Raw genomic sequence first — 17,880 nt, 5'->3', positions numbered from 1 at the left:
CATTTTGTCTTGTGCTTTGTACTGCACTTGGTTTAACTCAATAAAGTGTTCATTACAGAACTCGGTTGTTTGAAGTGTTGTGGTGGTTTTTTTGCCGTACAAGCAGCCCTCGTGTCAAACCTTGTGGGTGGGGGGCACATTTTGGTGAATGTAATTTCTGTCGGGCACCTGAATATTAACTACAATGCTTGAGCGGATACAGTATTGCTACGAATCACGTGCGGCTAGTTTAGTTTTAATTCCCATTGATGTGCACATTGCCCTGTGTACAAAGTCCCTCGGAGTTGTATTGCAGCGTGCTGGCACGCAGCGACAACGAGCAGGTTACATAGTCGTGGCACAGGGCGAGCTTGGGCACAAGCAGGGGTCTGAAGAACCCGCCATGATGCCACCATCGCCACGCCTGGACGCGACGGAGCAGCGCAGGATCAGTTAACGTTCCTCTGCACGGGGTGGTTGGGCGAAGAGTTTGCTGCTCCTGGCAAGAAGCGAGACTCCTTGTCGATCCACCTGGTGGCACAAGGTCGAATCGTGAACACATACACCGGGCTATGAGGGTACAGCGTTTAACAGTGCTGCTATTTTGTGTTTTGGATTTGTCAGCTAACATCGGCCGCAACCCCAAGTTGAGGTGCACTAATTGTTCCCTTTTAGCCCCCCCCCCCCCACCGTTCCGTTCCCTGGCTACCAGATTCAGATAAGCCCCCTCCCCCTTAACTTGTATTTGAAAGCTTCTCTTAGATTTTTCCTCACTTGATACAGTAAATTTAGCTGTGACGGTCCCACCTGATGACAGAGACTTGTGTTGCCTCCTACGTGACTTTACCGAAAAAACCTAAGAGTATGAATCCTTGCAGTCACGAAAGCTTCAAATCTAGAACTACGGGGGTGAGGTTCGTGCACGGCTGGCGCAGGAGCCCGTCGAGCGGCTCACTGCAAGAGGATGAGCATGATGACGCCGAGCCCTCCCAGCAGGATGAAGCAGAAGCCGGGGAAGTAGGGCAGCGTGGCCGGGTAGAGCGTGCTCAGCACGGACGAGGTGATGAGCATGAACGCCGTCTCCAGGGACGCGAACGCCGAGAACACGGCTCCTGGGCGTGCCGCCGACAGTGAGACACGGTTACCGTCGTTACCACCATCAACGTCGCCAAGAGAATCGTCGGAAGTAATCGTCATCGTTCCAACATGACAGCGATCACCGACGAGTACAGTTGTCATTGTCAATAAGCTATTGTCAGTCACTCGGATTAAAAAAATTGTCAGGAGAACCCTGAACAAAGCCTTGACAATAGGTGAGGCCTTTCTGGCTAAACAAGCATCATGTAATAATATGGATTAATGGTAGACCCCATGTAACTGGCAATTATTCAACGCTCATCACACGGAAGGATAATTATTATATAATAAGCAATTACTGTAAAGCTCTCGTACCCTGTTCGGAGCTGGTGGCCAGCCTTGATGTCTGTGCCCGTATCATGGCACCAGGGATGCCTGATACACTGGCCAGCCCAGCCGCTGGAAGGAAAAACGTACAACGGGGGTGAACAATAAGTACGACGTTGTTAGAGAATATATCAGCAACAATTTTGGCTTTAATCGTTTCTGACATTTCTCTTCATTGGCATTGCACTCGTAACTTTCTGCATTGTTATGTCCCTCTGCACATCTTAAATACAGCTGAGTGAAGTTTCACTATAAAATGAGAGCTCGTAAAAATCTTAATTTGCCATTTCATTGCTTCTCATAAGGTTCATGCACAGCGAACTGTTGACTCAGAGCAAGCCAAAATAAATGAATTTCTGGGAGCATCCACACGATGTTTGCCAAGTGCATCCGAGGTCTCCTCGCACGTTATTTTACACTCCGATATGGCAGCAAAAGCAGTTTATGTGAAGCCTGCCTCATATCACTCGTACGTTTGGCACTTCCACCATTCATATCTCGCAAGGTGACGACGAGGTCGCCCCTTTCACGACCGAGTCTAGCCTGCAGTGGCACAGTCTCTTCGCGGAAAGCGGCTCACCAAGGAAGACCATCCAGGGAACGGAGGCACAGGCCATGAGGCCAAATGATATAACCCGGATCAGCATGGCCCACTTGGCAAGGGAAAAGCCGCGAGCCAGCTTCAACAACAGCGGAAAGAGCACCAGTAGACACATACCCTGCTCGCCACACACACGCACACAGGCATAGAACCCCCAGTTATTCTGAGGTCTCATGATGTAAGCTGTCTCTGGTGTGGACCAATCAGTTTCAAAGACAATGCATATACTACCAGAGCATGTTTGTTGTTGCATGTTCTACACAAGTATTATGTGGTCAATGCAGACATGATTTCTTGCAAAAGGTTTCAGTTTGGTGTTTTAACATCTTAACACCTGTTATATTGTCAGAAAGGGTAAAACCCAATCTTATAATGTAGATCACTGTTAGTGGCTGTCGAGGCAGGCACACAGCATAGGTGACAGTGCAGGCGGTAAAGATGTAACGATCACCCTCTCCTACGTGAATGCTGATCAATGCCACTTTCTACAGGTATCGATATTATATACTGTGTGTACTACGGATGCAATGCTTTAGAAGGTCAGGGAGGTGAGACTTTGATTATTTTGCCACGTGGAGAGAAGAGACGAAGAGGATGTAATGACAAGGGCCGTGGAGATGTCAGCGGTGCAGGGCAGAGGGAGAACGGGGGTGAGATGACAGTGAAAATGCTCATTTTACTAAAGCATCTTCATACTCTTTTATGGGGAGAAAGAATATTTTAAAACTTGAGTCAGTGACTGAGTGAACATGTGATAAGCAGGTACCACAGCGATCCTGTGTTCAACTCCATGGCATCAGATCACATTTACAAGCAGAGCAAGTAAAATCCCATTTATCAGTGACAGCACAATAAACTGTCGTACGTGTGCGTTTTTATTACTTAAGCTTTGCCCCTGCTTTCAGGCTTGAAATGTATTCCTGTTTTGAACCGACACCATTCTTTATAGAGCATGAAGGAACATAATGCGAGTAGCATGTTGAGGCGACTCCAAAAGTAGTTCTGTAGTGCCATGTTCAGGAGCCAAACTTGACATGACACGAATTACTGCTGGCTGGGGGAATTCCAGATAAGAGTTGCCACCTGTCTAAGATTGATCGTCCGGGTTTGACCTGGACGGTCTGGGTATTGGCATCTGTGTTCGGGTGGCAGGAATTGATTTGAACCGAGATCTGGTGGTATGGTTTTGATAGGCATAAGCTGGCTGAATGTCCAGGTTTGGTCTGTGGCAAGTGTGGTAAAAGCCATATTCCAGAGGACTGTTTTCATTTGTTTGCATGCCACTGCTGGAATAGCCCAATTGGAACGCACGCCCCAACTTACCACCAGGAATGTCCTGCCCCCAATGAAGTAGCCGTATTGCTCGTTAGTGAAGTGCAGTGGTGGGTACTGCAGGAACATCACGAGGATCTGCGAGTCGCCTGTAACAAACCACAAAGACAAAAATCTCCCATATAGCCTGAGCAGACTGTTGGGGCAAATGCTGTTAGCGAGCATCTATTAAGTCCGGTACGGCATACGAAGGGGTGGGTGGCCAGCACCACGCCCGGTCGCCTTTATCTCCCCAGTGAAGATGTTTACACATCGCACCAAGTACTCGTTTGAGGCTGATTCGACCTAGAGGAGGCCCAAGACTTGTGTTGGCCGTGAACGGGAATCGAACTCGGGTCGGTAGGTTCGCAGCGCGCTAACCGCGACACCAACGCTCCCCACTGCAACAAACCCCTCGGACACACGCACATGCGCAACAGCGCTGCTTTATGAGGTGCACAGTTCTGAAGTACTCACGTACAGTCCTGAGCAATGACAAGATTCCTCTTACAAAGTTGATGTAGATTATTACAATCTGCAACTACGTAATTTTCAGAGCAGGTGATTATCCTTTTTTTTACATGTTACGACAAAGTGGGATTCAAATGACATATAATGTTGTTGCAGTCAGCTGGATAACCGAAGCTTCTTCATCACCAGCAGCCATGATCTATCCACTGCTGGATTTAGGCATCCCATTTGTAAGTGCGTTGAACTTCTTTCGCACCGTACGTAGCCAACCGTGCTAATCGAAGGTGCGGATACACGTGTGGGGGCACAACGGAAGGCAAGTGCTTTCGCGTTAGGAGGAGGAGGAGGGCGCTTCGAGACGCACCGACAATGCAGGCCATGTTGAGGAGGCTCACTGCGAGCAGCAGCAACATGACGAGTCTGCCACGCTCGCCCCGCTTGCGGAAGACCACCTTCCAGGTGGTCAACCCATCCAGGCAGCTCATGGGCGGCAAAGTCGCGCGCACGCCCGTGTCCTCTGACTGCAAGGCGAGGTTACACACACAAAAAAACCAACGTCGCAAGCGTGAGGCTGCTTCACGACACAGCGGAACGCATACATCGCGAGTGCACTATTGGCGCCGTTCCTATGGCTGCAGGGTTCTCGCGAAGGAAGAGGCACTTTTTAAAAGACGCGTGCGGTATGGTCTGCAGTGGTGTCGCGATAGGGGGCGATGTTGCTGTGCGATCATCATCGGACAGAGTCAGGCTCGCCTGAATAAACCCCGGCGCTAGCTGCTCGCACCTCCTCGGAGCAGATGGGCTGGCGCTCGTCCTCGCTGCTGCTGCGCTGCTGGGCGGGCGATGCGATGCACAGCAGCGCGTAGAGCGTCGCCAGCAGGTTGCACGCGAGCTGGATGGAGAAGGCGCCGAGGAACCCCATGTGGGCAACCGCGGCCCCCTCCACCAGCCCCCCCACCGTGCCGCCCATGAAGATCATGGCCTCGAGCACGCCCATGCGGCACGGGCGTTCGTCAGGCGACGTCACTGTGGCCAGGTAGCTCATCACGCTGCGCGCCGGCGAGCGAGCAAAAGAAGCGCGTGACTAGGGTTGCCACCTCGAGAGGTAGAAAACATCCGGGACAGACTGTGGCAATAATCTCACAATACCGGAGGAGGGGGAGGAGAAGTCCATTTGAAAGCGGTGTCTTGAGTGGAGTATAATTAGTATGATGACTACACTGCTGACAAATCCCAGGACTTTTACTGTTCCCTGGGAAATGTATAGCTTTCCCAGGACAGCAGCTGCCTCGAAAAAATAATGATCCCAGGAAAACAAGGAGAGGTGGCAACCCTACATATTACGCAATCAGACACGAAAGTTGTATCGTACAATAAACGGTATTGAAGTCCAAAGGGGTGATTTTTACACAAAATGCACATGCACTCGCAAAGGCGCAAAGCTGTGGGTAACATTTTGCCATAGCCTCATTAAGAATTATGCTTTCCTTTATATCACCCTCCGATTTCAGTGTAAGGGTAAAAATAAAGCTGGGTAGGACTTTAACAGAGTTTCCATAAATACACATTTAATACAGAGAACAAATTGCCAAATATTTAGGAAATACGGCAGACAATACTGAAAAAACAATGCAACATAACAGAGTAAGATGTTGTGAAATGTAATCAATAGACGTCAAAGTTATAGTGATCCTGCCGTCAAGTACTGAATGTCACGCTAGGCCATGATGGATTCTGGGCTATGGGAAGAGCTGTGCCCACAGCCAGCGGAGGATTTGAGGCTGACATCTACGAACCTGTCCAGTGTATGTGGCAAATATTTTAGAGGCATGAAGCCAACTTCATTGCGTCTCCCTGTTCATCTCTGTCGATGGCCTTGAGCCAGCGGTGAAAATTAGTTTTTACCACGGCAGGATTAGACTCGATAGCAGGACTACTTACTGTCCCGACAGAGTGGTAATTATTTCACTGACCATGTCAGAAATACAGACCTGACCAGGATCTGAACATTATTCTCATTGCGCCTCAAACTACGTTTTTTTCCCCCCTATGAATCTCATAAGGGTGTATACACACGAACACTCGATTTGCACAGGCGCGCTTTGCCATGAAGCCCAGTCGGCTGAAACGTAAATTATTTCCTTTCCTTCCCAAAAAAATATATGGTGATTAAAGTTTAATTTTGTGAACGTATGTAACGTTGGTGAAGCAGCAAAATGCGTTTGCCAGAGGCTGCTGCTCTCGTGCAATGAATAAATGATAAACAAGTCAACTTATTGCTTCATTTCAGGGATATAACGTGTTTCTTGCATGGAATACCTACCTGAGAATATTGCAGAATGCTAACAATATAAAAACGAAATTAACTAATTCAATCAGTTATATAGTTAAATTGCACAGTTTATATTTAGATTTTTCTTCTTCTTTCGTACGGCTGATGTAGACGCAGAGCAACAACTACAATTTCACATTCAGGTGGTCAAGCCAAATCACCACTTCAGCAGCAGCGGAGTCCTGTAACGCCGCGATTGTCTCCTTCGTGTTTGTGGACGGGGCATTGCGTCGTTTTGCGCTGTACGGTCTGTTCTGGATGACCACAGTCGCACACTGCAGAGTTTTTAATTTTCCATTTGTGCATCAGCTATCCGCATCTGCCATGGTTTGTGCAGTGGATGCGTATTAGGGCGGACCATGAGCTTCGTGTATATTCTGGTAGTACAACCTAAAAAAAGGGTGGAGTGGTGGCTCAGCGGTTAGCGCACTGCCCTATGAACCCAGCCACCCGAGTTCAATTTCCAGTTACGGCTAACATCCGTGGCAAGTGATACAAAGTCCTGTGCACCCCCTTCCCCAAATCGCACTGACCAGCGTGGTGAAGTATAACCAAACAAGCCCTACGACCAACACGAAATGGAGACACCTTCATCCAGCAGAGGACATACATAGGGGTGATAACAATGTGTATTTTAAAAATATCAAATGTGTAAATGACAATAAATGCCATCACGACAGAAAAATAGAATGAATTTTAATGTATTTACTAACACACACAAGCGTGTCCAGCATTGCACACACAAAAGCATTATTTCTCAACTGTGTGACACCAGTGGTCTCAACAACAAAAAATGTCCACATATTCAGTTTCCTTTTAGCTGGTGGTTTGAATAAGCTTTTGTAAATGTAATGCACCGCACTCACTGTGTGTGTGTTGTTAAATAATTATTACCACGACAATAAAACATATTCAAACGTGTAGTCTTTTTGATGGCTTCACTATCCAATAGAGCGTTTTGTTGAATGCGTATTAAATCACAAATCTGACGGAGCGAGTGAGCTGTTCACGGTGCCGGATATTCCCAGAGGGGGCAACACACACTGATCTGGCCACGATACAAGCTGTCAAGGATCCAAATGCTCCTGCGATTGTTCGTCTGGCTTGAAATTCCACAGGGATCAGACACGTAACCTTCCAATTTTTTTTTTACAAATGAATATTTCATGGTAATAAATATTACATGCATCCATTTGATGTACAAACAGAATGTTGGGCTGGCTCTTAACAAAAAATATATACTCTTAACAGAAATTGTGGCAGTATTGTATGCATGCTTGTTGAACGTCTTTCCCACCATACGTAGCCAACCGTGCTAATTATAGGGGCGGAAGTATTGCAAATACGTTAACACAACCATATTTACAGAGTTCACTACTTATAGATAAGCTGATAAAGTATATATACTCCGCACCTCCAATGAGCACGGTTGGCTATGTACGGTATGAAATAAATTCAACATACATAATTTAAGGCTCTTTGTCAATCCACTATTGAGTGAAGGCCTCCTACACGATATTGGCCATGGTGTTTTGTGATCATACTTGACTATGCTAGTAGAACTCAGTCCACCTCTCAGATGCATCCCATTCCTTGGCTGCTACTCCATCATTATTCTTGACCATCGGACATCATCCCTTTCAGAGACGTGTCTTGCACAAACCAAATTAAGTGAAACGCAAATTTCCATGATGGAGTTTTTGTTGTGTGCAGGCATCGGTGGCCAAGCATGGACCATCAAACTGACGACCATGTGCCTCTCTGGAGCTATGAGCCCACTGCAGACAACCCTCACCGAGCTGTCAAGCATGAGAACGCACAATCGCTGAACGTCCCGCCAAGGCGATACTTTCAGCAGCAAGAGTGTTTCTCACCTTCTTTATCTTCACCCATATATCGTCTCAACAGTGCACTGTCGTTATCATTTGTGGAGCTTGTTGGCCTGGGTGCACAGACGACACACGCGGGGAGTGTTGCTGTCCACGCCAGCCCATCTATCTACCCTTCCTACTTTTATGAACATTTTGAAAAATGTCTTTACACGTTCCTCTTTTCTGTCTCTCAACATACGTGTACGTACCATTTGAAATGCAACGATCGTGCATTTCAAATCGTACTTACGTCCCCAAAAGTGGGACGCGTGCGCAGCGTACCTTAGCAAAATGGTGACATAACCCCCCAAGGTGGAGGAGATGCAGGCGGCGGCCAAAGTCCAGTAGACGGACAGCTCGGGGGAGGAGGACACCAACATCAACAAGGCGGAGGCCATCGCGGCCCCGAAGCACGGCAGGGCCATCGCGAGGCGTCTCATGCACGGAGAGCGATCCGACCAGGTCCCGAGCAGCGAGGCGGTAATCATGGCCGGGATGTTGGTGGCGAGCGACAGCAGCAGGAAGAGCGTGGAGGCGCGCGTCTGCACCACCCTGGCCCGGTCGCCCTCCAGCGGCGACACGCATGCCTCCGTCGTGCCGTACGTCTCCCAACACACCTGCCGGGGCACGCGTGGCATCACGGTGATGAACGTGCCGACAGTAGAACTAAGGCAGCGGCCATCAGTTCTGAGAGTGTCATCACACGTGGGTCCAGAATGACAACACTAACCGCAATTGCAAGTACGGCCATTCTTTGTATACCCGCCGTGCGTGTCGTAGGCGGTGTGTGACCATACGTCGCTGAGTTGGTCAGTGCTGGTTATGACGGTGGGCGAATTGAAGTACAGTACAATAATGTATTTTTCTGCACTGCTAACAATGTAGTCCTGCACTACCCTACAACGGCTGTTTTATGGTTGCCCATCAGGGCATTATCCAGACTCAACCCAGCTTAGTTTCCAATATCTGACGAGATCTGGTTAATTCTGGGTGACTTGGTAACCTTTATTGGGTATGAATTGATTGTGACTTTTGGTGATCTATGTTACTGAGTTGGCAATTGCTGTAGCTTTTATCTTGCTGGAAAATGTGTTCTCTATTCAAGTATAATTTTGATAAATCAATTCGAAGGATAAAAAAAACTCTGAAAAGAGTACAAGGTTGGAATAATAGTTCAACCTTAGATTCTTCCAAATGAATACCTTTAGGATGTTCTACATATTAAAAATATGTTGTTTCAGTGTGAAAGTGGAGTCATTTCTTATACTTCAATTGGAAACCCTGTTTATATTTTCATCAAACTCGTATGAAGCAAAATAAATAAGCAGTTCCATATCATGGTTGAAAATGTAATTATAAGGTATACATTTTATAAAAGGATGCTAACTTTTCATGACAATAAAAAATATATAAGTTGCATTAAACCTTTATATATATAACTACGCTAGGGCATCTTAAAATATACATGATTCACTTTTATATATTTTTAACACATTACTGCATTTGACCACTGAACCAGAATATTCCATCCAGATGAAATTCACCCAGTGAGCTCTCCAGGAGCAAACACACGGATTCCCTTTAATTCAGGCCTCTGCTTTTTAATCCAATCCGATTCGTTTGGTGCACACACTTATCCGCACACGCATTGTAATGAATGCTGCTACCAGCAGGTTATGTCAACTAAAGAAATGCATTTCAAAAGAATGCAATTGCAGTGGCACAGAACAGTGCTTTTTATACAATTTTTCTATGAGCCAAGTTATTCAAGTTCAATTCCCGGTCACGGCTGATGCCAGTGGCAGGTCTTTATCTTGGCTGTAAATTATTAACGCTAATATTACATGAGCTGTGCATATTCTAAATTAATGAATACACAAGTACGATTCATATACAACATGCAGAATACACGTTTGCTCTGTTATTCGCACAGGAATCTCCACCTGGCAGTTGCCTATAAAAGCACGATTTCCCACAATAGCAACCCACTGTAACAACCAAAATTAATTATGGGTCTTTATTCAATTACAGTTACCCCATGGTTCCGCTCACACACACACACACACTTACAGGCTAACTGTGAGCTCACATTCCCTGATTGCGTGCGTATCCACAGCGGGGCTTTACTGCTGACAGGGTCAGACAGTGTGAGTCATGCCAGCCCCTCCAGGGCTTACCTGTGTGTATAATCATGCATTGCGGCAGCAGCTACTCTACACGTGTGTGTGAAAGGTAAAGGCGCACCCCTGCAATTTCGTGGAAGTGAACGGCATGGAACCTGCAAGCCCTTTGCATGAGAAATGCAATACGTGCCTTTTGCAGGATAATCTGCTGTGTGGCGGGGGCCTGGATGAAGAGGGCGGTCATGTAGAGGAAGAGCAGCGGCTCCACTGTGATGACCCGGGCCCATGAGGGCACCATAGCTCCACCCACGTGTCTGCACAAACACACACACCAAGGCAAAGACCCCAGTATAGCATTAAGATGATGTTGGGGCAAGTGCTGCTAGCGAGCTCCTATTATAGCCGGCATGGCACACGAGGGAGTAGATGGCCAGCACCATGCTCAGCTGCATTTGTGTCCCCAGTGTCGGTGTTTACACACAGTACTGGGATCTCATTCGCCGCCGAGTCAACCTAAGGGAGACCCAGGACCGGTTCATATTATTCGTCACCAATGATCTGGTCACCGGGTTTGTAGCGCAATGTGCTAACCACGACGCCTGCACACATACAGAGACAACTCGACAGTACCCTTCTCATTCAATGGCAGCTCACTCGGCATGTTGTAATAATATTTGTATCACGCTAACGAATCGTGCACTAATATATTATTCACGATTCATGCAAATTGTATGCAATCGTTACCTTGAGGCTAATGGAATTAGAAAAATAGGATGCCCTAGTGTATGACAGCCAGACAATGGAAATGAGACAGGCCGAGACGAAATATTCTTCTCGGATCGAATTGTGGCCTCGAACTTTGGTATTTTTCACTGGAAAATCATCAAATTGTTGGAAGCGGGGGGGGGGGGAGATCGTTACACGGCAATTATGAGCATCATTCTCTCTCTGTCACTCTATTCATTACAATCCACTCCAAAACATGCAGCGTTCAATGTACAACTGTACTGAAATGCTGAACAATTCACCCCTTTCCTCAAGCGATTCGATGAATTGCCGTGAGCTGTTGTCACAATCCGAGTCAAGAGTTCACGATTTTTTTGTCCTTACTTCACCGTCCGTCTCGTCTCGACCGCCTTTCTCATCTGCATCGCCTCATCCTCCGTCTACTCTGCCCTGGCTGTATCGTCCTGTCTGTGCTGTCCAACGTGCACCGCCTTTTCTCATCTGTTCTGTGTGACTACAGTGGTTTGTTTCTGCCTCGTTAACAGGAATAAATGTTTCAAATTTTGCATGAACTGGAAGCAAATCGATCCTTTCTCACACCATTTCGTACACGTATCTTGCGTGTGAGAATGCATTTTAATCCGTTCGGCACAGTTGGCTACGTACGGTGCGAAAAAAGTTCAACAAACACACAAACGATGTTTATCGTGAATGCTTTAGATACCTTTTGATTGAAACACGACCGTTCAAGAGGATTGTTTCGCCTGTGATTAATAACGTATGTCAATCGAGCAATAAGATACATTGCATGTATAGTATGTATGTAAATACTGTCATATTAATCTAATGTGAGAGTGACGAGAACACACCCATCATCATCATCGCGATGCTTGTCAGCTGCACCGCGATGGTTGAGAGTTGCATTGCCATGGTTGCCAAAGGATCCAAATGTTGGAGCATTTGTGGTTTCAAAGATGCGTACATTTTCGCTTAAATTATTTAATCCGTTTCAGATATTGCACGCCTTTATGGTGTATATATTAATTGTGCCTTGAGGCTAACGCCTGTGAATTGTGCGTATTAGACAAAACAACGCCAATACACGCTTTAGTCCCTCGTTCATGGTAAAGCTGAGCTGATGTAAATTTAATACCAGTCTTTACGTGCCTCAATATTAACCACCTGAAGACTCAGAATCCATGCAATGGCTTAGAGGTGTATTTATTACACCCTTGCCCCATGCTATTATTGCGATTCAAGGTTTTGATATTCATGAATCGGTGACTCTGCTTGTATTAACATGCAGCGAATGCAGCGACCGGCAGCAGTGATCGTGTAAATGTTTAACATGCAACATACGTGCATACATGGAAAACACACATTCCTACAATCATGATTCAGTGCATAAATGGTGAACTTGTGAATCAATATTAATCAAGTAATCGAGGCATTGTTACACCCCGAATAAGAACCATACAAACATACTAGGTTCGTAACGAAAGTGAATGCACTCTAGGTTTTTTTCAAGACTACAAATATGCAGATGCCATATCTTTCCCGAGCCCTATTAGCTTTCTCATGCTGGCTTAGACGCCTCCCCACTATAGAGAGCCCCTCTCGAGGGTATTTGGCCTACACTTCCACGCTGGCCAGACGTCTTAGAAGAGGGGACAGTACACCCACACGTCACCCCATCATACGCGACCTGCCGATCGACAGTGGTGTAGCCATGTTTCGTGCTCCCTCGTTATGGAAATGCTCGTGAACAGCAAACTTTAAGGACAATGATATCGGCCTGCGAATATGGTACGCGCAACGTCTAAAGATACTTCTAAAGCTTCGAGACGTTATTTCTCTCATCGCTTTATCTCTCATTACATTTTGGCATCACATTATCTCTCACGACTTAATCTCATCACTTGATCTCACCACTTGATCTCAACACTTTCTCGCATCACGTTCTCTCTTATCACTTTATCTCATCACTTTCTTCCTCTCTCTCTCGATGCAGTCGTGAATAACGAGGGAATACTATCCTGCTGGCTGTCAAAGGCACGTGGGGGGAGGGGTGGGGATTTAATAATCTCGCACCAATGTTCCAGCTGCCGCGCCGGGAGATCGGATTGAACCGGCAACCTCTGGATTGCAGGTCCGATGCACTAACCACTGGAACACGACAGCACCTGTGTACACAACGAATATTTAGACATTCGTACCTGTTCAAATTGGAGAACTTTCAGCCATCCCAGCACACCTCGGCAGTGCGGGCAAGCGCTGTGTATATGAAATTGGAATTCAATACAGTGTATGCACCACCTTATGCAAGGAGTAATTGTACAACGTGCACGAGATGAGGGAGGCAACAGGAAAGCACGCAAACTCCATTGTTAAGCCACAACTATACGTACTCTTTGGTTCTTTCGGTAAAGTCACGGAGGTAAAAATAAAAAATAAATTAAATCACGACGTTTCGGACGCAACACAAGCGTCCGTCATCAGGTGGGACAACCACAGCAAGAAACATTTGCTGAAGTAGTTTCTATGCCATCTGGGGATGCCATCTGGGGATGCCATAGAAACAATTGTTTCTTGCTGTGGTTGTCCCACCTAATGACAGACGCTTGTGTTTCGTCCGAAACGTCGTGATTTAAATTTCGATTTAAAGCTTTCGTGACTGCAGGGATTCATCTTCTTGGTTCTTTCGGTAAAGTCACGTAGAAGGGAAGTAATAAAATAATAAAAATAAAACATAATAAAACAATTCTCACGACGTTTCGGCCACAACGCAAGCAGCCGTCCTCAGGCGAAGAATGAGACATTATCAAGCTAGGAGCTTATATAGGTGTAGCAAGGAGGAGCGCCTTAACAAAAGAATGTGCATATGAAGAGGAATTTAGCATACCAATGGGCAATGAGTAGGAGGTGGGCGGAGGGGTTTCATTTAATTTATTTTTAATTTTCATCTACGTGACTTTACCGAAAGAACCAAAGAGTATGGATCCTTGCAGTCCCGAAAACTTCAAATCTAGAACACAGCTATACACTTACACTTGTACGTATGTTGAACTTCTTTCGCACCATACGCAGTATGTATGTATGTATGTTGAACTTCTTTCGTGCCGTACGTAGCCAACCGTACTAATCAGAGGTGCCGGGGAAGGACAGCAAACGAAACACGAAAAGCTGTTCTAAAGAAATGAGGTTTCAATCTCGATTTAAAAGTGCACAGCTCCAGTGCATATAGCTCCACTTGAGTTACGACTCAAGAACTCTGGTCTGCTGCTGAGCATGTTGTTTTTGAGGAGAGGATGTGGAGTGGTGGTGGTGGATGGAGGGAGCTTGAGCCATGGACCTGCCCTTGTGTGGAGAACTCCACTGGAAACTTACAAGACGCACAGGCTATAAAGCACTGCAGTTCACAGTCACAATTGCACTACACCATGGCTCGCCGTGGCAACATTTACAGGCGTTTGGTTTGGCAGAGAACTTTAAACATTGCTGAGCTGTGATGCATCACATGAGCTTGCAACTTCGCAGGAAGTGGTATAAGTTTTTACGACTGTTGTTGTTTGAGTCTCACATGCATCATCGCACCTCCGATTATCATGGTTGGCTACGTACGGTGCGAAAAAGTTCAACACACAGTACATATATTTTTAGCTACATCCTTATAGCTAGATTTAAAAAACGTGGTAGAAAGGTAGAATGTTACAGGCCAGAGAGCGATTTGAGCCGATGTTATAGTATATGTGCGAATGAGGACACTTGATAGACACAGAGGCAGTCATAGGCACAAGAGAAAAGTCTGGAGCCTGGACTGGAACATGGATAGGGTCTCAGTAATGCAGACGGTCAAAGCAGGGGAATTAAAGACATTTGGGGGCGGCAGCAGCAGAGGAGTGACCTCTCATTGAGGGAAGGTTGACGGAAGATTTTTACAGAAGGCCTTGGTTGTTTGGAGCTGAGGCCCACGGGCTCCGGTGGAGTAGCAGAGAAAACCATGAAGGGGATTAGAGCGAGGCGACGAGGGGAGAGGTTGGTTGGGTAAGATTCCATGTAGGATCATGAAACCAGTGAGAACGATCTTGTCGTTGATAGTGGACTGAATTGCTCGCGAATGGAGGGATTTGAAGATTGCGATGATGCGGGTCTCATGTCTAGGTGTGGGTGAGAAAGTCTGACGGTGGGCATTCAAGATTACTTGGAGTTTGGAGATGAGGAATCTGGGGATGCCATAGGTGGGAAGAAGGCAGTTGCAGTAGTCAAGTAGAGCTGTGATGAATGCATGGATAAAGGTCTCGGCATAGGTGAAGGTCAGGGCTGGATTAAGGTTCTTGTAGGCCCTAGGCACTTCTGTTTGCAGGCCTTCGATGATAACTTTCTCCAGTTGGTACTGCTGTTACTCGCTTTTTCATCTGCTGGACAGATGTCATTACCGTTACGTTCATTATTTAGTCTGTGTCCTCATTCGATGGGCGCGCGCGCTGTGTGTCGCAGCTAAGCAGATTTAATTTGAAATGATTGAGAGAGAAAAACAAGGCAAGCCTCAAAATCTAAGCGAAAATTACCTCAAATATTTTTTACTAGAATTATTATATCGGATGACGCAGCTTTAAAAGGATGCCGCTTATTTTCATCGATCACAAATTCAATGTTCTGACAGGAAGACTGCATGGTAAGTGCCTTATTGCTTTAGTTTCGTTGAAGCTTCAAGATTTATCATACAAACAGAAAAACACAGTCAACATTTTTTTCACAAGCCCTTTAGTTTTCGTAGGCCCGATTAGATAATGCAGCCCTGGTGGCGGTAGGAGGTTCTTCATACATAATACAGGTTTTTTTTGGGTTAGATCGCGTCAATATATAAATGTGTCGTTAAAACCGCCACCACCCGTCACAGCCAATTAGTAAGGGTTGTCACATAAACAGAACATGCCAATTCGTCACTAGTACAGCACACCGGTGTGTTGGAGTGCCAGATTTGGCTGTCGCCTGATGAAGCTAGTTGTAATTACTGGCGAAACGTTGGCTTGGCTCTCCAACACACCGGTGTGCTGTACTAGTGACGAATTGGCCACGTTCTGTTTACGTGACAACCCTTACTAATTGGCTGTGTCGGGTGGTGGCGGTCTTAACGACACATTTATATATTTACGCGATCTAACCCAAAACACCTCTATTATGGATCTTGGTCGCGAAAGCCTATTACGTGCTAAACTGGTTGTTCATAGTTGAGAAACGTGGGAAGAGAATGAGGGGTCAAACCGATGGTGACTGCAAGGTTTCTGACAATATTCTCCCGTTTAGTGCCAGTCTATGAGCACAACTAGAATATCTATTGAATTTCGACTTTTTGGCAAAATGTTGGAATTGTTAAATAAAATACAGTACGTATAACTTTGGTAAAGTCGTGGCAGAGTGGATCGTGCATTGCACTTTGAACCCTCTTTAATGTTTATCCAGAGCCAAACTAAGTGGTGGCTGGAATCCCAATCACTTTAACCTGCACTGAGCAACGTGGTGGTGAAATATGGTCAAACAAACCCCCTGTCTGGCACGACACAGATAGACCTTCATCCAGCAGCGAATTGAGAAATGGCTGTGACTATTGTCAGTAAACCAGTCTTAAAAAGTATCAAGTAAGAAATTCTTACGAGAATGATTGCTAATATTAAACCAAGGACTACAGTATTATTAATGTCGTTTATGGAAGTCTCTATCACATATCATCTAGATGCTGTTATGTTAAATACAGTACATGAATTATGTATACGTCCCCAGGTTGCATAGCATCAATGATGTACAGTATTCTCCAATTAGATGTCTCTCTTAATTTTAACGTAAATTTAGGACATCCCAGTAAAAGAAAGCGAAGGTACAGCCCTAAAGTGTTGCAAGATGCCACTGTAGCTGAACCTTCCACGATGGACATCTACCCACACAAAGTGCACCCGTAAAAGGCTGCTCCAGATGTCTTGTGACTCCCATTTAATTCTCTAAAACTCGAGTTATTATTTTTTAAAAGTAAGGTTGATATAACAACACAAGTGAATATACAATGAGGATGGGGAGGACAAAATGTTAGTGGTCAATTCATGGGGGGGGGGGTCACAAAACATCTGGACCACCAGCCTGTACATTTATACAGCTGGGAAGAATGAAGCCTCTTCTCTCGGTTTGCCGTCCTTCCCCTGGCCACACCAAGCACCTCCGAATAGCCACACGACTGGGCTACGTAGGGCGCGAAAGAAGTTCAACACGTACAGTGCTTACACCACACACAACACACACAAGTTTACAGTGGCGGGCGACTTTTAAGAAACCTGCGCCGCGGTTTAAAACTTCCGCGACTTGGAGATCGCGACCCAAACCCAGGTCCGGTTTGTCCCCAGGCTGCTGCTGCTGCCCACGGCAGCGAAGTGTTACATCCATCGCTGCGTTTCACGGCACGATGTGACGAGGCGATCGATGGCTTCCAGTACTCACCACGGCGGCGGCTCGCTACCGGGTTCGCCTTCTATCGGCAACGCGGCGGGGTTGGCTTAGTTGTTGTTGTTGTTGCTGCTGCTGCTGTTTACACGAAAGTTGTCTCAAGTACTACTCCAGCTAATGTCGCACAGTTGTATCGGGCTCCGCTCTCCCGAAGTCGTCTTTCCAACCCACACCGCGCGCTCCCCGCGTTCTTGAATCGCCGAAATCCCGCAGCGTGACGGTGGTGACGGTGGTGGTGACGGTCTGACGCCTGCGCGCGGCCCTCCACACAACACGCCGGGCAGCCCACACCACGTGTCCCCCACCACGTGTCCCCCCCTCCCTGCCAGGGCCACGTGCACACCACACAAAGTTCACCATCAGCTCGCACACAAAGTTCACCATCAGCTCACACACAAAGTTCACCATCAGCTCGCACACAAAGTTCACCATCAGCACACACACAAAGTTCACCATCAGCTCGCACACAAAGTTCACCATCAGCTCACACACAAAGTTCACCATCAGCTC

The 17,880-nt window shown here is 46.5% G+C and overlaps 1 protein-coding gene across 4 annotated transcripts; it reads right to left on the bottom strand.

Annotated features, from left to right (window-relative positions):
- Nucleotides 1-39: 39 nt before the first annotated feature.
- Nucleotides 40-17,647, bottom strand: LOC144941823 (proton-coupled folate transporter-like). 4 transcript variants are annotated; one of them, XM_078868295.1, is made up of 11 exons: nucleotides 17,365-17,647; nucleotides 13,095-13,152; nucleotides 10,343-10,466; nucleotides 8,312-8,646; nucleotides 4,611-4,875; nucleotides 4,191-4,347; nucleotides 3,368-3,465; nucleotides 2,024-2,162; nucleotides 1,432-1,515; nucleotides 935-1,091; nucleotides 40-510 (listed from the first exon to the last, which is right to left on the bottom strand). In XM_078868295.1, exons 3-11 carry the CDS (start codon nucleotides 10,448-10,450, stop codon nucleotides 429-431), a joined length of 1,425 nt encoding a protein of 474 aa, XP_078724421.1. In that variant the 5' UTR covers nucleotides 10,451-10,466; nucleotides 13,095-13,152; nucleotides 17,365-17,647; the 3' UTR covers nucleotides 40-428. The 4 variants fall into 4 exon arrangements, with proteins under 4 accessions (XP_078724421.1, XP_078724424.1, XP_078724425.1 ...); XM_078868298.1 differs by lacking the exon at nucleotides 13,095-13,152 and adding an exon at nucleotides 12,970-13,061; XM_078868299.1 differs by lacking the exon at nucleotides 3,368-3,465.
- Between the last annotated feature and the right edge of the window lie 233 nt (nucleotides 17,648-17,880).

The sequence above is a fragment of the Lampetra fluviatilis genome, chromosome 25 (genome assembly GCF_964198595.1).
Source record: "Lampetra fluviatilis chromosome 25, kcLamFluv1.1, whole genome shotgun sequence".
NCBI classification, from domain to species: Eukaryota; Metazoa; Chordata; class Hyperoartia; order Petromyzontiformes; family Petromyzontidae; genus Lampetra; species Lampetra fluviatilis.
Note: the sequence above shows the minus strand (reverse complement) of the source record. Positions and strands in the feature narration are given on the sequence as shown.

Excerpts from the sequence above, each read along its gene's own strand:
- LOC144941823 (XM_078868295.1), bottom strand. The coding sequence starts at position 10,450 with ATGGTGCCCTCATGGGCCCGGGTCATCACAGTGGAGCCGCTGCTCTTC. Across the intron at positions 4,876-8,311 it reads TATGTCACCATTTTGCTAAG|CGTGATGAGCTACCTGGCCA; the intron begins GTACGCTGCGCA and ends GCCGGCGCGCAG. Across the intron at positions 2,163-3,367 it reads GGGGCAGGACATTCCTGGTG|GGTATGTGTCTACTGGTGCT; the intron begins GTAAGTTGGGGC and ends TGTGGCGAGCAG.